This window comes from Lithobates pipiens, unplaced genomic scaffold (assembly GCF_037356315.1).
Source record: "Lithobates pipiens isolate NorthernLeopardFrog02 unplaced genomic scaffold, aLitPip1_a1.2 Scaffold_3, whole genome shotgun sequence".
Classification (NCBI taxonomy): domain Eukaryota; kingdom Metazoa; phylum Chordata; class Amphibia; order Anura; family Ranidae; genus Lithobates; species Lithobates pipiens.
Genome location: NW_027507790.1, coordinates 225,880,428 through 225,904,675, shown reverse-complemented (window position 1 = coordinate 225,904,675; position 24,248 = coordinate 225,880,428). Strand labels below are relative to the sequence as shown.

The window sequence follows — 24,248 nt, the reverse complement described above, 5'->3', positions numbered from 1 at the left end:
TGTCTCTTACAGTAGTTTATCAAGAACAGCTCAAAAATCAAACCAGTCAAAAATAAAAACACTGAGTACCACTTTGATTTGCAGGCTCCTTCGAGACACACATACCATATTGCGTTCTGTTCAGTTAACAGCCCTGACCTGTTTATCTTGTGATTAATGCCTGTATTTTATGAACCGCCAGAAAGATGTCTCTGGTCAGCTTCAGCAAACTCAATCTGTGTTGTGAATTTAAATACTTAATGTTGTTGATTTGTTTGCTTAATTCTCTGTCAGAGATTTAAAGAATGCATAAAATAACATAGGGATTATGTCCAGACATTTCTGAGGGCAGCCACGATCATTTTTATCTATGTGTGACTTTATTAGACCCGCCAAAAAATCGCTTTAATTCACTTCCTGACTTCTTTTTTTGTTGTTCAAGCACTCTCTTCATGGATGATGAAAAATAAAAAATTGCTGGAAATTTGCCGTTATGTAGTTTAAGTGGTTGACCCAACAGTATTTTTGGCTTTCTTATCAGCGTTTACACAAATGTCTATGTTCTTGTCATGTTTAAAAAGTAGATAAAAGACTCTCTTCTCACCTAGTTTTTTTCCCAGTTACTTTGAAATCTCATAACAAGACTGATTAATACATCAATGTTTTATTTAGGATCAGCGTATGGTGAAATATTCTCTTGCAGCTTGCCCTTGTGTTCAGTCTTTCACTTTTTTTTGAAGCTGGCCACACATGGAGATCTTGTGTTCCTGTATGTGCTTGAGAAGGTTAGGTGTTCATTGGCACATGTTCACTTTGCTAATATTAAGGAGACCTATGGTGGATTTGTGATAGATATAGCTATATATATATATATATATATATATATATATATATATATATATATATATATATATATATATATAGATAGATAGATAGATAGATATAAAACTGTATTACAAAAAGTATTAGGACACCTGCCCTTACATGCACATGAACTTTAATGTCATCCCAGTCTTAGTCCATAGGGTTCAATATTGAGTTGGTCCACCTTTTGCAGCTATAACAGCTTCAACTGTACTGGGAAGGCTGTCCGCAAGGTTTAGGAGTGTGTCTATGGGAATGTTCAACCATTCTTCCAAAAGCGCATTTGCGAGGTCAGGCACTGATGTGGGTGAGAAGTCCTGGCTCGCAGTCTCTGTTGTACATCCCAAAGGTGTTCTGTTGAGTTTAGGTCAGCACTCTGCAGGCCAGTCAAGTTCCTCCACCCCAAACTCATTCATCCATGTCTTTATGGACCTTGCCATCCCCAAACTGTTCCCACAAATTTGGGGGCATGAAATTGTCCATAATGTCTTGGTATGCTGACACCTTCAGATTTCCCTTCACTTGAACTAAGAGGCCAAGCCCAACCCCTGAAGAACAACCCCACACCATAATGCCCCCTCCATCAAATGATTTGGACCAGTGCACAAAGCAAGGTCCATAAAGACATGGATGATATATGCACGAAGTGGCGTCATCGTGGCACGGCCATTAAGATTGCTGGAAGACCAGGTAAAAATGACACAACCCTCTCAGCGGTAACAGCCCATCTCTGGAGGGCTTCATTCTAAGATATTTCATAATGTGCTAGTATGTGATGCATACTAGCACATTATGCCTTTGCCTTGCAGGGTTTAAAAAAAAAAACACTTGGTGCGATTTATCACCGATTTAAAGGATAAGTTCACTTTTGGAAACGTGTTACATGTTCCACCTGTTTTTTAGGGTGGAACATGTAACATGTTCCCAATGCTGCAGGCGCTACCCCCCCCCCCCCCCCCCACTCCCAGTGGCAGCAGTACGGGAAGAAATTCCGCCCATACGGCCATGTCATTCATTCACACATCCTTTGCGGTTTTCAGCTTGTAGTCCTCCTGTTAGTGTATCTGCCTGCCCTTACAGGATGTAGGGGTACACATATACTGCCAGATCTGAAGGAGACCTGCATGGCACCTGTGATTTGCTTGATCGCTGGTGGAATGCTTTACATGCTCCAAAAGAAAATAATAATAAATGCACATTATTTTACCTGCAATTTTTTTTCTAAATGGTGAACTTATCCTTTAAGTCAGTGGTTCTCAACCTCAGTCCTCAAGTACCCCCACAGGCCATGTTTTCAGGTTTTCCTTTTCTTTGCACAGCTGCTTTAAATCAATATCAATGACACAGTATTAATAAGAGATATTTTATCTAAGGGAAGTTCCCAAAACATGGCCCATTGGGGGTATTTGAGGGCTGAGGTTGAGAACCACTGCTTTGTTACCCAGTGTTGGCCATTCAAGGAGGCTAAAGATGCAGAACCTGGAAGATGACAAGGCAACGATGTCAACAGCTGAAGGGAAGCTCACAGACATCACACCACTGGAGGTGAGGTAAATATTAGGGATGCACCAATACCATTTTTTTTACAACGCGTACGAGTACCGATACTTTTTTTGTTTTTTAGTACTCGCCGATGCCAATTACCGGTGCCTACTGCAACTGTTTTGTTTTAAATTCAGCTTTTAGCAATGGTACATAGCATTGAAAAGTTATTTACAAATGAAATAAACTGATTTTTTTATTTTTTTATTTAGCACTTTTTCAATCTCAAATGTGTAAATATATGTTAAAGTGGTTGTAAACCCTTACAACACACTTTGACCTACAGGTAAGCCTAGATTAAGGCTTACATGTAGGTCCAAGAAATATCTGCTAAACCTACACGGTTTATGAGATATTTGCCGAAAGACAGGCACCGCTGTCTACTGTGCATGCGGCGTAGACAGCGGCACGCAGGCGCACTGAGCGCGGCACCGTCAATATGCACGGGAGTGACGTCATCGCGGCTTCGCCGAATGACAGCGGCGGAGCAGCAAGACCCACCGAGAAGATGGAGGCTCCGGACTACAGGGGACAGCGGTGACTTCGCTGGCTCCTGTGTCAGGTAAGTGACACATAATGGACTACTATGCGATGCATAGTAGTCCATTATGCTTTGCCTTTGCAGGGAATGAGAGGAAGTAAACTCATCAGGGTTTACTTCCTCTTTAATATATATGTGTAAAAATATTCACTAACAAAGCAAACAAAAAAAAAGTTGTAATTGTTTATCGTTTATAAAATAGACGTGGAAAAAAAGCAGGAAAGTAATGAAATGGAGGAGAATAGGGAGTTAATTAAGGCTGATTAGAGTGAATTAAGGGTTAATAAGGGGTTAAACAGAGAAACATTTGTTCAGCCCTTTGATCTACAGATGTAGAAACAGAAAGATACAAAAAGAAACAATGTTTTTTTGTTATTTTAGTGTTTCAAGGCTGAGCGATGTTGTTAATAAACGTTGCCGGCTGCTTTTTTCTTATTTGACAGCTCCAATTACCGGACTTCTTTAACACTGGGGAGACCTACTGACGGCTCAAAGAACTAAGCCTGAACGTATTGGTTTCAGGTATCGGTGCATTTCCACGAGTACCGATACTTGTGCAAATACTTTGTATGGATGCTGATACTAGTATCGATGCAACCCTAGTGAATATAGTGTATTTTAGTTGTCCTTTTTTTTTTTTTTAAACAAATAACTTTAAACCACAATGGGGAAAAAACATTTTTAAACTGATACATTGCACTCAGCCTACCTGCTTGCAAGGCTTTATTTTGTTATTTTTCTGCTGATGCATGTTGCATGATATGAACCTATAAGAATTCAGGCTGGGGGTTTAAAATCAGATGCACTGCTAGTGTATATAATCAGAAAGATAAACAATTTTCAGTAAAAGGGTTCAATTTTCAAAAATGATGCATTTTTGAGCATTAAGATTTTTTACATCCCTTTGCATCTCCTTTGTTTAGTCAAATCTCTGTCAGTTCAGACTAAAAGTCGTTCCATTTGTTGGTGGGAACGTCTGTTTGGCTATGGCTGTAGATGACATCTACAGTAAACAAAATGAAAATTTTGCTTAAACAAATTGCACAAATATGTTTATGAATTTGTACATGTGCATTGAAGTTAATTGTAGCAGAGGCCACTTCTTTTATCCTGGCAAAAATAGAACCTCTATCTTTTTTTGAAAAACTTAGATTAATCAAAATACTGCTATTTGTTTTGGCTCATTTTAGCTGTTTTTAAGAAATAGACTAGCCAAATGTTCAGCAAAGTCTAATTTTTAAAACCATTTTTAGATAATTTAAATATTTTCCCAAGAACTCGACTTTGGGTCATAATTCATCTAAGTCTGCACCTGCATTCCACGATCCCTAGGAAATGGCTTGTTTACACTGGTAGATAGCACGAGATGTCATATATAATGTCCAGCCTAAAAGATAATAAAACAAAACTCAACCTTAAAGTAAATCCAGTAAATAAAATTGCATGCAAGTTTTAACATGTTATGATCATTTCAAAAGTGTATTTCAATATTTTTAAGTTCAATTAAATTAAAACTGGTGATCCTGCCATGAAGATCCTTGTGCATTCACTGCCTGTTACAGAGACACAACTCTCCAACCCTGTCTCCAAATTTTGCTTCTGTGTTGTCACCCTGTCACATAACCTTCCAACAAAGATTACAAGTGGTCATTTCAACACACATTATGCAGGAATTGTCCACTGTTGTCACCATCAAGACACCCACGCTGAGAAATGCCATATAGAGTAGACGTAATCAGAAAATGGTTGCAAACAGGCTATTAGAAGATTAGCAGGGTGAACAAAGCATTACATTATCTAGCTAATAGCCATATATCAAGTGAAGGAGTTTTATGTTGGCAGAAGGTGGACACTAACAAATAAGTTCAGAAATTAAGTGATGTGTAATAAAATGGAATGACACAGGGAAAAAAAATTCAGGACCTGAAGATAGGGAGGTGCAAAAAAGGCATGAAAAGCCAAGACATCAACTGAAATAGATTGGCAATTAGAAAGCAATCCTGCCCCTTGCAAATAAATTTTTAGCTGGTTTAGTCTCAACTGAAGGCCTATAAAAACGTGTCTCGTTACCAAGGTGTCACACAAGAAACCTCTCATGATGGGTAAAAGCAAGTGCTCTCTCAAGACCTTTGCAACCTTATTGTTGCAAAACATACTAATGACATTGGTTACAGAAGGATTTCTAAACTTCTTAATGTTCCAGTGAATACTGTTAAGGCCATAATCCAGAAGTGGAAAGAATGTAATTTCACCATAAACCGGTCACGACCAGGTGCTCCTCGCAAGATTTTTGATAGAGGAGTAAAAATAATTATCAGAAGAGTTGTCTAAGAGCCAATGATCACTTGTGGAGAGCTTCAGAAAGACTTGGAATTAGCAGGTACAATTGTTTCAAAGAAAACAAAAAGTAATGCACTCAACTGGCATGGCCTGTATGCACGTTGACCACGCAAGACTCCATTGCTGAAGAAAAAGGATGTTGAAGTTCATTTAAAGTTTGCTGCACAACATTTAGACAAGCCTGTGAAATACTGGGGGAATATAGTGTAGTCAGATGAGACCAAAATTGGATGCCATAATACACACCTTGTTTGGAGGTCAAATGGCACCCCTAAAAACACCCCAATACCAACAGTGAAGTTTGGAGGTGGGAGCATCATGGTGTGGGGCTGTTTTTCAGCATACGGTACTGGCAAACATCTTACTGTTGAAGGAAGGATAAATTGAAAAATATACCAGGACATTCTTGATAAAAATCTGCTGCCATCTACCAGGATTATGAATATGAAACAAGGGTGGACATTTCAGCAAGACAATGATCCCAAACACAAAGCCAAGGAAACTCTCAATTGGTTTCAAAGAAAATAAAGCTGCTAGAATGGCTCAGCCAATCATCTGACTTGAATCCATTAGAAAATATATGGAAAGAACTGAAGAGCAGAGTTCATAGCAGAGGCCCATGGGGCCTTCAAGATTGAGTGAAAGAATGGGCCAAAATCACACCTGAACAATGCATGTGACTTCTACATACAGGAGGTGTCTTGAAGCTGTCATTACCAACAAAGGATTTTGTACAAAGTATTTAATAAATTTCACTTAGCTTGTTCAATATTTTCCCTGTGTTATTTCATTTTATTACACACAACTTTATTTCTGAACTTATTTGTTTTGTGTTCTTTGTATGTATGGATTGCATCGGTTGTTATCGATGGTTATCGAGGGTGTAAATTTCACATCAATAGCACCTTTAGAAATATATTTACCTAGAAAAATGGTGACGTGGTCAATACTTATTTTACCTGCTGTATATGTGAAATGCTTTAACTGCCAAAGAATTTTAAATTTTGTTAAGTGTGTTAGAATTTCATACCTCTTTTAGCCACAGTACACTACCCACCTTTCCAGCTGTGCGAAACATCATCCATTCACGACTTCTCACCACTTCCCAGAGTGTTGATTTCCTGGGGGATTTTCTTTTTAGCTAAACTTCAGCTTAACCAGAATTTTTTTGGGGGGGACTGATTTACCTTAATTAGTCACTTTTACCCCCTTTAGTTGCCCCACTAAATCCCTTAAAATCACTTTTGCAAATACTGTTTTTCTTAAAGCTAGTACTCATCTTGACTTGAGACACTGGTTACTCAGAAACAGAAGACTGCTTTATGAGATTAGGCATGTTTATTCTCCCCAAAACTGACTACTGAGTTTTTTGGTACCTCCACTGGCGCTCTTTTGGGGGTAAAAGTTAAAATTAACGGTATGAGAAGTCTTGCTGTGCTTTCTATTAAACGCTGCGTTTTTTTTTTTAGTTTAGCTAGCCAGTACTTGGCTTTAAGGCAATACAACTATATTCCACTGGTGTTAAACCTTGAGATTTATGGACGCAATCTGGAGATGAAAAGAACAATGCCCTCTGGCTGCTTAAAGTATTAACTTCTCAACAGATCTTGATTTGGGAGGTTCATAAATCACCAACTTTCTCTGGCCTTCACAAGTGCACAATTCTCCTTTTTCTCTTATCTGTTGCTGCAGATCTTTGTGAAGTCCAAGTGACTGTAACATCACCAAAGGTCATTGACAATTAGCTCAATTAACACTGTTCCTGTCATACTTGTCTCTGGCCACAAAGGGAAAGCAAGGACATGGGCCCTTTGAATAAAATCCCAGGAGCATATTTGGCTGTCCACTGAAGCTGTCCTATAAATATATGAATTGTTTTGGCTTTGTCGCCCCTAATTTATGTTTGTCTATGGAGTTTGATGTGGAACCATATATAATGCAGGTTTCGCTGGGAAGGTCATTGGGGCAGCCTTGTAACATTACACACATCTATGGCCTGCCTGAGGACTCACATCTGGAATTCCATTCATTCCTTGGATCAGCCTGACTCATACTGCAGAATGGCTAACTGTGATATCAGATTAGAACTTTCCCATCTGAGTCAAGGCCCTCAGGACAAGTGCCTCTCGCAGCAAAACAAACCATCACATATATTATTAGACAGATGTGGGATCCTTGAAGTGATCAGGTTCTCTTTGAAATGACACCTAACACCATATTGCCTTTTTGTAATGGCTTTGAACTGTTTTATTTATTTTAATCCGTATCTGCCATATTGAGAAGCTTCTTTAAAGGGAAAGTATAGCCTGTCTTCAATAAACCTGTAATTTGGGTTAAAAGTACAGCATTTACCTTAAAGGGGAATGCTACTTTATAAAAGCATAAGAATAATCACATATTCAGGTATGTTACTCACTACAGCGCTCACCTGGTCTTCATGCTGTCTCCAGAATATCCAGTTTGCCACCAGTTCTCTTAGCCCTTGTACACACGGTCAGATATTCAGATCGGATCGTTTTGTCGGATAATCCGACCATGTGTGGGCTCCATTGGACTGTTTCCGTCAGAATATCCAACCGACAAAGTTTTAGAGCTGGGCTATAAAATTTTCTGACAACATGATTCGATCGGACATTTGTAGAGAATTCCGATCGGACAAAGTGCCACGCATGCTCAGATCAAATTACGACACCAAAGCTATTGGCTACTAGACGCAACGTAGTCCCGTCGCAAGGCACGAACGTCATCACGTTACGAACGATCAGATTTTCCGACAACTTTGTCCGACCGTGTGTATGCAACACCACTTTCGGACAAAATCCTTTGGAAAAAATCCGACAGATTTTGTTGTCGGAGTATCTGACCATGTGTACAAGGGCTTACAGGTTGAATGCAGCTAGAATCGTTCAACCCACTGACTGTGAGTCCACAAAAATCTATAATCTTATCCTATTTACATGGAGCAACCTGATGCAGCTTTTTCAGATAACCCATAGTGCTTTGGAAATTCTTTGTCATGTATCTATTTATTTATAAAACTATGGTATACATACTGTATAGTAAAGACAGTAATAAAACCTCAACTTTAAAAATGTTCAGTTGGAAAAAAAAATTAACAAAAGAAAAGTGAAAAGTTGGTACAAAAGCCTCTGTAAGTATGCTGACAATGTTTTACACCACTTTGTAACAAAATGGAATCTCTGAGAGGCAAAGATAACTCCAGGTAGTGATACTAACTGTACTTAAAGGAGAAGTACAGCCAAAGCTTGTTTGGCTGTACTTCTCCTGTGAATGACAAGAGTGCAGTTCACACCAGCACCCCCCCCCCCCCCATCATTTTAGAGAATACAGAACCAAGTATTATTTTGTGGTGTTAAGTAATTTGTATTCATTTTCCTAATAACAAAAAAAGTAGTAAAAATAGATCCCCTACAGCCAGCAACAATAGACCCTATCCTAGCCACACTAGATCCCCCAGCAACAATATATCTCCCTAGCAACAGTAGACCCCACCCCAGCAACAGTAGATCCCCCCGCAACAATAGATCCCTCCAACATTATACTTCTCAGCAACAATTGACTCCCAACAGCAACAACAGATCTTTCAGCAGCAAGCAACAGTAGACTTCTCCCTCAACGGTAGATCCCTACAAGCAACAATTGACCCCTCAACAACATAAGGCGCCGCCTAGTAACAATAGATAGCCACCAGTTACAATAGATCACCCAGCAAGCCAGAATCATAGATTCTCCAGTACCCTGTGCCCTTACATACATTTAGTGCTGAGCGTGCCGGACCGGCTTTCCCACTGAACAAAAAAGCCCTGGATTTAGATGACACTTGCCACCATTTCTGGTCTGAAGCAGAACATTACAATCTTTTACCACTGTACTGCATGTGGGGGTACCACAAAAATACTTGCCTTGGCTTGGGCTTATCCAGTAAGGGTAGGTGTCGTATACCGTAATTAATATAAATGAATCAACATACATTTCTCACTAGTGTTTAGTAAACTAAAATATGATTGGTCGTTTTGGTTACTGCCCTTTCCTGTTTGCTATATCATTAGTCGTTATACTCCTATAGTGACAATTTGACTTGTATATGAGTACAGTTTGAATATGCGTAGCTTTCTGTTTGAGGACAGTGACATTCTATTTTTCAGATATTTGTTTATTTTGACACCTTTCTTCCTGCTCTGTGTGTGTAAATCTTGCTTGTTGACTTCAGCCTGAAGGCAATGCCATGTAATTGCTTTTCTGAGGTTAACGTGATTTGACAGGGCGGTCACAGGTGTATTCAAAGTTCATTCACGTCCAACAAGGTAATTTCTTATTTCAGACACTGTTCCACTTTCACCCTTTCACTTTCTGCTCAGATTTGTCTTTGTTTACCTTAACCTCATAATGGAGCCATGTCTGTAAAGGGGATCCAGAATAGACTTTTTTTAAAGTTTTTTTTTTTTTTTTACGTGTAAAATCTTTATTGTACAGACAAACATTTAATACAGGCCGCTTACATAATACACAAATTACAACATATACTGGGCTTTCCAAAAAGAAACCCCAGCAATAGCTATGTACTTGTTCCCGTAGAGTTAAAATCCAGATAGGCACCATTTGGGGTAGAAGGAAGGGATGTATTACTTCTTGGACTGAGCTGGATGTGTAATCCTCGTATTTTGCTACTCAAGTGACAACACAGGCTATTCACAGATGTAAAAAAACTGCTGCTTGGGTTGCTCTGTGCCTCACATTCGCCAACTGTTGATGGGAAATACGCAGTTTGCATATGCAGACTTAGGGTGGCTAAAACTTTTGTATAATATAAAACAATATAAGAAGATCCATAATATAAAAAAATACTGTCAGCCGTGACATAAAAGGCGCTGGAACAGCGATCAGTACAAACGGCAGCGTAAAAACAGTGGTAAGCCTGAGGCGGCTGCGGGTGATGTCGGCAAGAAAGCTCCTCCCCCGTGTTCTTATTAAATGGACTAAAAAGAAGATTCCCACTGTGTCAGCATAGGCAGTGTGGTGGTCCCATCCCTATATGTAGAACAAAAAAGTACCCCCTAAGTGGGACTTTGACAGACCACCAACACATGCAAAGGAAGTATAAAATATATTTATTAATATACAAAGTAGTAAAACCAAGGACAGGCGACTAGCATATGTACAGTAGAAATATGCAATACAATACAAATAGAAAAAACAATAAACCATATAACAACACTTATGCTCTCATAGGGATTAGATATCCAAAGACCCGACGCGTTTCCAGTTTTGCTTGAAAACTTTCATCAGGGGTGGGAGAGTAAAGGAAAATACAATATGGTGATAGCTCGTGATTGAGCCACTTCTCAGTGAGAGGTAGAAATATTGGTAAGTACACAGGCAGCCAGACCACAATATCAAATCCCTAGTGGCGACCATAGGTATTAGCGCGTCCCTCTGCAGGAAATGCAAGCTGAAGTAGGTACTGCAACTTGCATATCAATTGGCTCCCTTGGGCAGCATTGGAACCAGACGGGATACTTCACGTTTTCGCTTCCAAGGTATTCCTAATAAGGGACCCATACGGATAGGGGACCTTTTGTGGGCCACCATTTTTATTCTTGGATATACCTTGGTGTGGGGTTTATTTTACCCCGCAATACCGCAGGGAGCCAGCGGATACGTAAGTTGCAGTACAGAGTACTGCATCACTGATCCATAGCTAGTATAAGACCCCTTTCACACTGGTACAACGCTAAAAATAGCCCTGAAAGAGCCCCTCCTCACACTCCAGTGTGAAAGCCCGAGGGCTTACACACTGGAGCGGTGCTCTGGCAGAACGGTTAAAAAACGTCCTGCTAGCAGCATCCTTGGAGCAGTGAAGGAGTGGTGTGTATACCGCCCCTTCACCGCTCCTGCCCATTGAAATGAATGGGGCAGCGCGGCTATACCTTCGGCAAAGCGCCGCTGCAGCAGTGCTTTGCGGTAGTTTTAACCCTTTTTCAGCCACTAGCAAAAAAAATAGCGCCGTTTTACTGCCGGCGCCCGCACCGCCCCAGTGTGAAATGGGCCTTAGGCTTGGTTCACACCTACAGGGGCAACCAAGCTTGGGTGCGTTTGCACAAGCGTTGTATGCTGGGCAGCCCATTTATTTCAATTGGAGAAGTGAGAGAAAAGAAGAGAAATACAGGAAAGAACTCTGACTCTTTTCCAAAAAGACCACAGTTTGGTGCCTGCGATTGGAGATGCATGTGGGTGCCATTAACAATTACATCGCCGCTCCTCTGCTAAAGGGTAGCGTGTTTCTTTGCGTATCAGTAAAGCAAGCGATTTTGCACATGTCCCTGACACACAAAGATCTAAACCTAGCCTATGCTTAGTCTGCATGTCTACGACTGAATTTACATTTGTTTTCTTTCGTGACCCTCATGTAATTTTCTTTCTAATGGGCTTTCTTTTCCCTTGGATATTTATCCAAGTTCAATCCCATGAACATACAGTTCTTTCCCAAATGTTTTCGCTCAGAAATAAAATCACATTTATATTTTTAAGATATTTTTTTGTCCCTTCCTGTAAATGTGCAGATCCTTCCATTTATATTAGCCATCGTTACCCAGCACCATTAATGACCTCTCTTACACTTGTCACGGCCGTCTGGTGTTTTTCTCCCACAATCATAAACGCGCTCTGTCCATATTCCATTTTTATTGTCTTAATCCGCAGTGTTCTTGGAAAGGTCTCCTAAAAACATGTTGTTAATGTCTAAGGAAGTCGAAAGACGCACATAGGTTCAGCGAGCAATCACATCCTCGATCGGCTTGAGAAATGTTCACAGATCGAGTCCAGTTCAAATAGTGGAGGGGCTTTCTTCCCCCTGCCACTGAGAAAAAGACTATTGTATGCAGTCTGCTATTTCTCACTTGCACTTCTGTTGCTGGAAATACATATATTTTTTTGTTCTCTTGTCAAGAAACAGGTGATGTATTAAAGCACGCAGTTTTTTTTTTTTTCTTGTTTTTTTTTGCCACAATTTATCTGAACACCCTACCCAAGTACTGTTTATTTCCCCCTGTTTTTCCAGTCTCGTGTGTATGATTCATTAACATATTTCTGGTTCTTGCTTGCGTATTGTGTCTGTTTTCAAAGAGGCAGCAAAAATATGAGGGAACTTTGGGGTTTTGATTTTGTGGAAAATGAAATGTTCCAGAATCAGATTGGAGAGGGTTTTTGGCATGTGTCCCGTACCTAGCGTCTACTTCATCCTGTAATTTACAAGAAATAATATCTTTTGTGTTTTGTTTTGTTAAGTCATCCATAAATCACCAATAAACTTCTTTAAGGATAACATGAAATTATTTAAGGATAAATGATCAAAGGGAGAAAAATGACTATTTTACCTGTTTGTTCTCTGCGCTGTATGTGTATTTTCTGTCTTAATGGGGGGAAAAAGTCCATTAAAGCTAAACTCTAGGCCAGTGTTTCTCAACCTTTTTACCTTGGAGGAACCCCTGAAATGTTCACATCTACAGCTCACGGAACATTGGTATGATCAGCGAGCTGTTGATAACAAAAATTATTCGTAGAGATAGCATTAAATAAAAGAACAAATATTAAAATGTACCTTTTTAATGTGAAACTTGTGCTTTCTTTTCCTGCAGAGCTGATCCATTCAGATGACATTACATGGGGCAGAGCATGGGACAGGGGACATTACATGGGACAGGGGACATTACATGGGACAGGGGACATTACATGGGACAGGGGACATTACATGGGACAGGGGACATTACATGGGACAGGGGACATTACATGGGACAGGGGACATTACATGGGACAGGGGACATTTCATGGGGCAGAGCACATTACAGGGGACATGATAGGGGACATTACATGGGGCAGAGGACATTACATGGGGCAGAACACACTACAGGGGACATGACAGGGGGCATTACATGGGGCAGAGCACATTACATGAGGTAGAGCACGTGACAGGGGACATTACTTGGGTCAGGGCACATGACAAGGGACATTACATGGGACTGGGCACATGACATGGGACAGGGGACATTACATGGGGCAGAGCACATGACAGGGGACATTACTTGGGACAGGGCACATGACAAGGGACATTACTTGGGACAGGGCACATGACATGGGACAGGGGGCATGACAGTGGACATTACATGCGGCAGACCACATAACAGTGCACATTACATGGGGCAGGGGACAGGGCAGGGGACATGACATGGGGCATTGGACATTACATGGGGCAGAGCACATGACAGTTCACCTTACATGGGACAGGGGACAGGGCAGGGGACATTACATGGGACAGGGGACATTACATGGGACAGGGGACATTACATGGGACAGGGGACATTACATGGGACAGGGGACATTACATGGGACAGGGGACATGACATGGGACAGGGCACAAGACAGGGGACATTACATGGGACAGAGGACATGACATGGGACAGGGCACAAGACAGGGGACATTACATGGGACATGACGGGCAACATTACATGGGACAGGGCACATGACATGGGGCAAAGCACATGATAGGACATTACATGGGACAGTGGACATTACATGGGGCAGAGCACACAACAGGACATTACATGGGACAGGGGACATGTCACATTAAATGGGGTAGGGGACAGATTTATGGGCACATTGTAGGAGGACACAGCGAGGCACACTTCAGTACTTGCTTCTGCTAGCTTCAGCGCTTGTTTCATATCTTCTCCAGTGGCGTGCTGTTCCCCCCTCTGCCCCTCCTCCTATCCTGTCCACTCCAGATGATGTCACTTACAAGCACTCGGGAAGGACAGGATGGGAGAAGGAGGAGTGGCCGAGGGGGAACAGCGCGCTACAGCCAATAGGGTGCCAGCCGCTTCCCTGCCTATCTTTGCCTGTGTCTGCGATCCTTCTGTCAGCTGCCTGCGACTGACAGTCAGATCGCCGCGGAACCCTAGTTGAGAACCACTGCTCTAGGCAAATATTAGAAAATGAAGGAGCCGCTATAAAGTAGTTATTCATTCATTAAAGTGGAATTAAAATACACTATATTGTCAAAAAGTATTGCAATGCCTACCTTTACATGAACGTGAACTTTAATGGCATCCCAGGTCTTTGTCCGTAGGGTTCAATATTGAGTTGGCTCACCCTTTGCAGCTATAACAGCTTCAACTCTTCTGGGAAGGCTTTCCACAAGGTTTAGGAGTGTGTCTATGGGAATGTTTGATCATTATTCCAGAAGCGCATTTGTGAGGTCAGAAGGCCTGGCTCTAAGTCTCCGCTCTAATTCATCCCAAAGGTGTTCTACCAGGATAAGGTCAGGACTCTGTGCAAGCCAGTCAAGTTCCTCCACCCCAAAATCGCTCATCCATATCTTTATGGACCTTACTTTTACTGGTGTGCAGTCATGTTGGAACAGGAAGGGGCCATCCCCAAACTGTTCTCACAAGGTTGGAAGCATGAAATTGTCCAAAATGTCTTGGTATGGTGATGCCTTAACAGTTTCCCTCACTGGAACTAAGGTGCCAAGCTCAACCCCTCAAAAACAATCTCGCACCATAATCCCCCCTCCACTAAATGATTTGGACCAGTGCACAAAGCAAGGTCCATAAAGACATGGATATGTGAGTTTGGGGTGGAGGAACTTGACTGGCCTACACAAAGGCCTGACCTCAACCTGATAGAACACCTTTGGGTGAATTAGAGCAGAGACTGTGACAGGCCTTCTCATCCAACATCAGTGCCTGACCTCACAAGTATGCTTCTGGAGGTATTATTTCCATAGACACACTCCTAAACCTTGTGGACAGCCTTCCCAGAAGAGTTGAAGATGTTAGGGTGGGCCAACTCAATATTGAACACTACGGACTAAGACTGATATACCATTAAAGTTCCTGTGCGTGTAAAGGCAGGCGCCCCAATACCTTTAAAAGTATAGTGCATCTCAATCTCAATCGGTGTATCTCAATCAGCCTTACCTATTTTTAATCCTTAATGCAGTTAGCATTAGTAAATAGATTATATTCACTTGTTTTAACCCCTTGACCTCCGGAAGATTTACCCCCTTCAAGTCCAGACCATTTTTTGCAATATGGCGCTGCATTAGTTTAACTGAAAAGTCGCACGGTTGTGCAACTCTGTACCCAAATAAAATTTGTCAATTTTTTTACCCACAAATAGAGATTTCTTTTGGTGGTATTTTATCACCTCTACGTTTTTTATTTGTTGCGATATAAGCAAAAAAAAAAAAAGACCAACAAGTTTGAAATTTTTTTTTTACTTTCTGCTATAAAACACATTGCATAAAAAATAAAAAATAAATTTCAACTTTCTTCATAAATTTACACCAATATCTATTCTGTTACATAATTTTTGGTAAAAAATAATCACAATAAGCGTATATTGTTTAGTTTATGTGAACGTTATAATGTCTACAAACTATAGTATATATTATAATAGTGCAATGGACATTCTGACACTTTGCCTAGAACCAGTGACACATACGATTATCAATGCTATATATATATTTATTTATATACGTGATTCGGCGCACAGCTGCTGCTCTGTAGCATAAAACTTTTTTTTTTTGAACATTTCTTCAGTTGCTTCCTGGTTTCTGGCCTAGGCCTATATGATGTCATACATCCCAAGAGTCTTCATAAACATTTTTTTTCTTGCTACATGAATGCTACACGAATCATCTGCCCTTGTTCAAGATGATTGACAATAGAAATGCTTGGCAATGTTTTTCAAAGTGATTTCTCAACAAAATAAAGCGTGGAGACGTTATTGGATGGAAGAGTTTGCTTTGAATATTAAAAATGAATTAAACAGGGATTTCCGACATCAATCCCCCCCCCCACCATCATGCTCTGTGATTCTTTCTCCCAGCGCCCCTACAAGACACAGAGGTGTTATAGCGGCTGGCAGAAGGAACCACGTTACTCAACAGAGTAGGCAACAGACATCTGACACACTCACAAGTATATCCAATGAAAAAGACAGCAAACAACACCATGAGGCATATTAACCATTTTTTATTTTTTGCAGAGAAACCTTTTTTTAAATTTTGCTCTTTTATATATTGTTATTTTTTTAAATGCAATTTGTAAGTACTTGTATTGCTGTCCTATAATGCTTTGCACATCAGCACTCTGGTAGTGTGGGATGTGCAGTGGGTAAAACAAATAGAATTCTAGAATGCATCACTAACAGGGTTACCAGCAGGAGGAAGGAGGTCCTGATTACCCTATATACAATAGAGATTTAGTTAGATCTCATTTAGAAAACTGTGTTCAGATCTGGAGACCTCACTAAGGCTTTATTTAGACATTTGGGTGGAGGCTAAAATGCGTGGTTGAGCTGCTGTTTACTACTATGATCTCTGTGATTGGTCACAGTGAACACATGGTATAGGGCCAATCATAGTAGCCCTGTACCATGTGATCACTGTAGCCAATCACAGCTATTACAGTAGTACTCACCGTGCCTGTTACTAAATACCCTGGACTGTCTACCTTCCAAAAAGTGGTAATTTGGGGGTATTTACTGTCCTGGCATTTTAGAAATTAAATTGTCAATCCGTACATCAGGATTGATCAATTTTCAAATATATATACTATAGATTGTAGACGTTATAACTTTCATACAGACTAAATAATATACACCGATGTGGTTAATTTTTCACCAAAGAAATGTAGCAGAGCGCATTTTGGCCTAAATCTATGAAGGAAGATGATTTATTTGCAAATGTGTTTTTTTTTTTTTTTTTTTAATTTCTAAGTCTTCTTTCATTTATGTAGCAAAAATAAATAAATCGAAGCCCGGTGGTGATTAAATTCAACCAAAAGAAAGCTCTATCTGTCTCAAAACAATGATTAAAAATGTAATTTGAGTACAGGTTTGCATGACTAAGTAATTGTCATAAAAAATGTGACAGTCCCAAAAAGCTGAAAAATAGCATGGGCAGGAAGTAGGTGAAATTGTCTGGACTTGAGGTGGTTAAAGCTAACCATAGATGGATCAAAATTCAGACAGTGTTCCCCCATCCACTTGACTTTTCTGGATAAGGGAATCCATTAAATTTTTTTGATCAGCCAGCAGGCTGATTGAAAAAAACGATTTAGTCTATGGCCAGCTTAAAGCACATCTCATCATAACATTGATCAACTAAGGACATTTTTAAGCATCTAATATATGTTTTAGTATTATTTATATATATTTTGTTTTATTTATTTTTAGGTTCACACAAAATTTCACTGCAAACAGGCTCACACACCAAGTACAGATACTTCCTGTATTGCTTTCTCCTATGGCGGCACCATCATTGCTACACGAGGAGGTAGGTACTAAAAGTTTCATAGTGAAGAAGACATTCCGAACAAAAGCATCCGGAAACAATAAAAAATATTTACAGTTAGGATATTGTTCATATAGTTGTTCACAGAAAATGGTATACAGTCAAGCCGGCCTTTTTCAACCAGAGTGCCACCTGGGTTCGTCAGGGGTGTCAAAACACATTTATTAGGCATCATGGAAATGGGTTTTCTTTTATGGTGCTGCACGTTATAGGGCTGGATAAGGGATAATAAAAAAAATCAGGGTATATCTATTTACATTTCCCTCCAAACAAAGGCCCCATTTGTTCTGAATATTGAAAGCAAGTTATAACTTACCTGGGATGTGTCTAGATTTTGCATACTTATATTACTGTGAAGTTCATGTGCATATTTTGGATGACTTGCTTTTTCCTCTTTCTTTCTCACCTCCATGTTTTGTGTACTATGGCCCCTAACTATTTAGTAGGGAAAGAAAGTTCTAAAAAGTCACACGTGACAGTGAGTGAAAGTGAAACTTTCATTCACCACCACATTTTAATTTGCTTCCACGGCTTTATCATGGGCATCCTTATGATTAAGCTCCAGGGTTGGAGTTCAACATGTTGAAGGAGTGGCCTAGTTGCAGACCAGGCTGAGGCTGTCCTACATCTCGTTACACACTGTGATGTGTGACTTTTAGGACTTCCCTTCTTTACTGGATGTCTTAAGCTGGGATGATCTCTATCCTTGTTGGCACTCCTAGCGGTCGGCACTCCTAGCGGTTTGTCATGCAAGAAGTCCTGGTGGAGTCTTGAGCAGCACCTGTAATCTTTGTGGTGGGCCTTGTTTAGCCCACACTTCCAGCTGTGGCCAAAAGTTTTTAGAATAACACAAATATAAATTTTCACAAAGTCGGCTGCTTCAGTGATTTTAGATCTTTAGTTACTATGGTATACAGAAGTATAATTACAAGCATTTCATAAGTGACAAAGGCTTTTATTGACAATTACATTAAGTTTATGCAAAGAGTCAATAATTGCACTGTTGACCCTTCTTTTTTTTAAAGACCTCTGCAATTCGCCCTGGCATGCAGTCAATCAACTTCTAGGCCACATCCTGCCTGTGGGCAGCCCATTCTTGCATAATCAATGCTTGGAGTTTGTCACAAATGGGGCTGGGGGGGGGGGGGGGGGCGTTTCACCCTCCTCTTGAGGATTGACCACAAGTTCTCAATAGGATTAAGCTCTGGGGGGGTTTCCTGGCCATGAACCCAAAATTTTAGTTTTATTTCCCATGCAACCTTATGGCAAGGTGCTCAATCATGCTGGAAAAGGCATTGTTTGTCACCAAACTGTTCTTGGATGGTTGGGATTAGTTGCTCTCGGAGGATGTACCATTCTTTTTTTTTCATGGCTGTGTTCTTATGCAAATTTGTAAATGAGACCACTCCCATGGCCGAGAAGCAACACCCACACATGAATTGTCTCAGGATGCTTTACTGTTGGCATGACACTAATGGTAACGCTCACCTTTTCTTCTTCAGACAAGGTTTTTTCTGGATGCCCAAACAATCGGAAAGGGAATTCATCAGAGAACATGACTTTTCCCTTAGTCCTCAGCAGTCCAATCCCTGTACCTTTTGCAACATATCAGTCTGTCTCTGATGTTTTTAATGGAAAGAAATTGCTTGTTTGCTGTCCTTCTTGACACCAGGACAGCCTCTAAAAGTATTTGCCCCACTATAGGAGATGGTCCTGATGCTTGCTGGACTTTCTTGGGTGTCCTGTGTCCTGAAGCCTTCTCCACAAATGCAGTGGAAATGTTTTTTATGGGATTAAGTTATTTTCATGGCAAAGAGGGACTTTGCAATTAATTGCAATTCATCTAATCACGCTTCATAACATTCTGGAGTATATGCAAATTGCTATCATAAAAACTGAGGCAGCAGACTTTGTGAAAATTTATATTTGTGTAATTCTCAAAATGTTTTCCATGGCTGTACATTGATGTATACGAGAACTAGGCTCCTTTCACACTTCCAGGGATGTCTACCGCCCCCCTGAAAAAGGTACGCAGTGCATCATGGGAGGTTGTGTGTTTTTTTGTTTGTTTTTTTTTTTTTTTTATTGCAGCACCATGATGCAAAGCTTTATTGCTGAATGCTACTTGGTGCTTTTCAAACTTGGCATGTAATTGAAATTGCAGCACCATGATGCGACTTGTCACAGCCATGGAAATGTGTACCCATCCTAGTGGCACCATGTCTACTTATAGGTGGGCGGTCAGGGGAAGGCCGTAAAAAGACTGCTCAACTGTCCATTTTTATCGACCATCGCCGCAAGTGTTAAAGAAGCCTTAGGCTCCAGGGGTGAAAGTAGCTAGAAGCTCTTGTTTTTGCACCCTCTCAAATGATCTTATCGAAGGTGTCGGGTTCTTACAGCTGAATTCCTAAATTATATTTTATCACTAAAGCTTAATGTACATGGGACGTTTTTAGAACCTCTCCTCAACTATTTAAATGACAGATAGTATCCCATGTTTAAAACAATCATTTTGCTGCATTTAAAATGCCACGTTTGCGTTTAGAAGAGTTTAAAAAAAGCGCGGATAAACGTGAGTTACCGCATTTCGTTGCGTTTAGAAGCATTTGGCGCTTCAAATGCCTCTAAACTCAGTGTCTGAACTCCTTTTTTTGCTTTCCAAAAAGGCCTCTAAACTCAGCTGCCCAGAAATGACTATAAATGACTCTGTACATGTACTGATAAGATAACATAGGAGAGTTCAGGAGCAGTTGAAAAAAAATGCCCAACTGCTCCTAAACGTCTGTTTAGCAGCAGCAATGTACATGAGGTCCAAAGAAACATGACAGCTTGTAAGATTCTAGAAAATATCTCTCACTGGAAATTCCTAGAAACAAGTAGATAAGTAAAGCCATAGTTGCTCATGTCTCTGCTAAGGGGGTTAGAAGCAGAAGGGGCACTTTGCTATCTAATCGGGGGAACAATAACTACTGACCTATACATTTGGATAATATTAATATGTACAGTATATCAGGGTGGTCAAATTAAATGGCATTCAGGATTCAGTCTATCAAATCCAGGAGCCAGATCCATTGACAACAAAATGTTAGTCAACAGCTGTAATTTTAAGAAGTATTGTCTTTTTACAAGCTCGATCAGCACCACAGGTCATAGCCTGATCAGTGTATTCTGACTGTGTGGGGAAGTCTCCCCACTGTTGGAATACAATGACACAGCAGAGATGATGCCCCCATCTAAAGTATGGACTACTTAACTGACTTCTGGTATTTTTCCAGCGCTGATGTATATAGTTTGGAAACCAGTATACAAATTGCTAAGCTGTTGTAATTTGGTATCTGTAGATGAATTTCTTTTGAGTTGAAGATTAAAGAAGTAGGGGGACCTTGAATAGTTTCTACAATGGGGCCCCCATTACATATACGTTTAGTTACCGTACGTCCCTACCTTGCAGGTGCAAGATGTTGTAGATGGCAAAAGTATTCGGGCTTGCAAATAGTCTTACAAACCTGAAAGAAAACGGTTGTAAATAAAGCTAACTTTCCAAATACAATCGTGAATTTAATGATAATTGGTGCAATGATAAATGCTACAAATCAGATTATGTCGTTTGTTTCCTGCATAGAATTGCCAGCAGTTAAAATCATTTGACAGTTTTGGGATTTTGTTTTCTCTTTTGCACTGCTTTTATAAAACAAACTATGTTGTTGCCTTTAGTTCTCTTTGCTACTTTGTCAAAATGAAGTTGTAGTTAAGAAAAAGGTAAGGATCGGATAACTCCAGTCATCTAACAATCTTCACTTATGCTTTCCCCAGGACGCCTGTGATAAGAGCTAATCAACAATGATGTAGCTCTACACAATCTATTTTTCATCTGATAAATGTAGAAAATTAGCTGGGATTGTATGGATGTCAGACGCAGCTGAATAGAGGATTTGTAGGACTACGCTACAGATCGCCTTTAACCCACTGTGATCTGTGTACCTTCCAGTCATACTGTAATTATTTCATTTAGAGTAGGCCTTTCCTTCTAAAAATTTTAATTGACTGGCTAGTATGCCAACTTGCGGACTTACTTTCCGGGTAACTGCATAAACATGCATGTTCGGCTTGCTTTTCCTTGGAGGTGGGGACGTGGGTGTTGGACAAAAGAAGAGACGCCTCTCTGTTCTGGATGAATACTGGGTCATTGACTTGAACCGTTGAAGCCAAAGGTTCAACACCACAGCCAGACACCTAACCTTTTTTTTAGCATAAAAAGGCTTCCTTGTCAGCTTGAATGTTTCTTTTGGAAAGCTTTCATTTGATTATACTTCTTTTTCTTAGTGCCAGGAAATTCTTCAACAATTCTTGCTTTTGGCTGTGCTGTAGAACCTCTAGAGGTCAGTGAGCAGTACAACTTCAGGGAGTTTTGAAGGTCTAGATCAGTGGTCACCAGATTCCGCTCTTTGCTTGCCATTTACAGTGGTGTGAAAAAGTGTTTGCCCCATTCCTCATTTTCTGTTCCTTTGCATGTTTGTCACACTTAAGTGTTTCGGAACATCAAACCAATTTAAACAATAGTCAAGGACAACACAAGTAAACACAAAATGCAATTTGTAAATGAAGGTGTTTATTATTAAAGGTGAAAAAAAATCCAAACCATCATGGCCCTGTGTGAAAAAGTAATTGCCCCCCTTGTTAAAACATACTATAACTGTGGTTGTCCACACCTGAGTTCAATTTCTCTAGCCACACCCAGACCTGATTATTGCCACACCTGTTCACAATCAAGGCATCACTTAAATAGGAGCTGCTTGACACAGTAAGGTCCACCAGAAGATCCTTAAAAGCTACACATCATGCCGAGACCCAAAGAAATTCAGGAACAATTGAGAAAGAAAGTAATTGAGATCTATCAGTCTGGAAAGGGTTATAAAGCCATTTCCAAAGCTTTGGGAATCCAGCGAACCACAGTGAGAGCCATTATCCACAAATGGCGAAGACATGGAACAGTGGTGAACCTTCCCAGGAGTGGCCGGCCGCCCAAAATTACCCCAAGAGCGCAGCGACGACTCATCCAAGAGGTCACAAAAGACCCCACAACAACGTCCAAGGAACTGCAGGCCTCACTTGCCTCAGTTAAGGTCAGCGTTCATGCCTTCACCATCAGGAAAAGACTGGGCAAAAATGGCCTGCATGGCAGAGTTCCAAGGAGAAAATCACTGCTGAGCAAAAAGAACATCAAAGCTCGTCTCAATTTCTCCACAACACATCTTGATGATCCCCAAGACTTTTGGGACAACATTCTGTGGACCGATGAGACAAAAGTGGAACTCTTTGGAAGGTGTGTGTCCAAGTATATCTGGCATAGAAGGAACACTGCATTTCATAAAAAGAACATTATACCAACAGTAAAATATGGTGGTGGTAGTGTGATGGTCTGGGGCTGTTTTGCTGCTTCAGGACCTGGAAGACTTGCCGTGATAAAAGGAACTATGAATTCTGCTGTCTACCAAGAGATCCTGAAGGAGAATGTCCGACCATCTGTTCGTGTACTCAAGCTGAAACGAACTTGGGTTCTGCAGCAGGACAATGATACAAAACACACCAGCAAGTCCACCACCGAATGGCTGAAGAAAAACAAAATGAAGACTTTGGAGTGGCCTAGCCAAAGTCCTGACCTGAATCCTATTGAGATGTTGTGGTATGACCTTAAAAAGGCCGTTCATGCTCGAAAACCCTCTAATGTAACTGAATTAGGACAATTCTGCAAAGATGAGTGGGCCAAAATTCCTCCAGGACGCTGTAAAAGCCTCATTGCACGTTATCGCAAACGCTTGGTTGCAGTTGTTGCTGCTAAGGGTGGCCCAACCAGTTATTAGGTTTAGGGGGCAATCACTTTTTCACACAGGGCCATGATGGTTTGGATTTTTTTTCACCTTTAATAATAAACACCTTCATTTACAAATTGCATTTTGTGTTTACTTGTGTTGTCCTTGACTATTGTTTAAATTGGTTTGATGTTCCGAAACACTTAAGTGTGACAAACATGCAAAGGAACAGGAAATGAGGAAGGGGGCAAACACTTTTTCACACCACTGTATATGGACCGCTGTGCACTGATCCTTCCACTGATATGAGGCACTCCTCCCACTGACACCAACAAAGAGGCACCATTCCTTTTGAGGACAACAACAATGAAGCACAATTCCCACTGTGTAACCCACTGAGCACAAAGGGCGTGATCCTTAATGGTGGAGGATTGAAGCTTACAACTGGCCCTTTCAAGAAAATCTTTGTACTGACTTTAGCAGCAGTGTTTTAGCACCAGGGGTGAAGGACAATAGACCTTGTGAACTATTGAGGAGCACTGTGCAATATATTATTATTAAACCAGAACTCCTTCAAATAACACGAACAATGGGCCACTATTCCTAGCACTGATACCAGCGACGAGGCACCATTCCTTCTACTGACATCAACAATGGGACGCTAGCCCTCTCACTGACACCATCAATAAGGCACTATTCCTCCCACTGACAACAACAGTGAGGCATTATTCCACCTGCTGACATGAACGATGGTGCACTATTGGTCTCACTAATACCAACAATGGGGCACTATGC

The 24,248-nt window shown here is 40.7% G+C and overlaps 1 protein-coding gene across 1 annotated transcript in view; it reads left to right on the top strand.

The window, feature by feature from the left end:
• WDR70 (WD repeat domain 70) overlaps nt 1–24,248 on the top strand; it is a 436,397-nt gene that overhangs the window by 264,163 nt on the left and 147,986 nt on the right. The window contains exon 11 of the mRNA XM_077462835.1: nt 17,526–17,625. Coding sequence (XP_077318961.1) covers nt 17,526–17,625 — 100 coding nt within the window. The remainder of the gene's footprint in view (nt 1–17,525; nt 17,626–24,248) is intronic.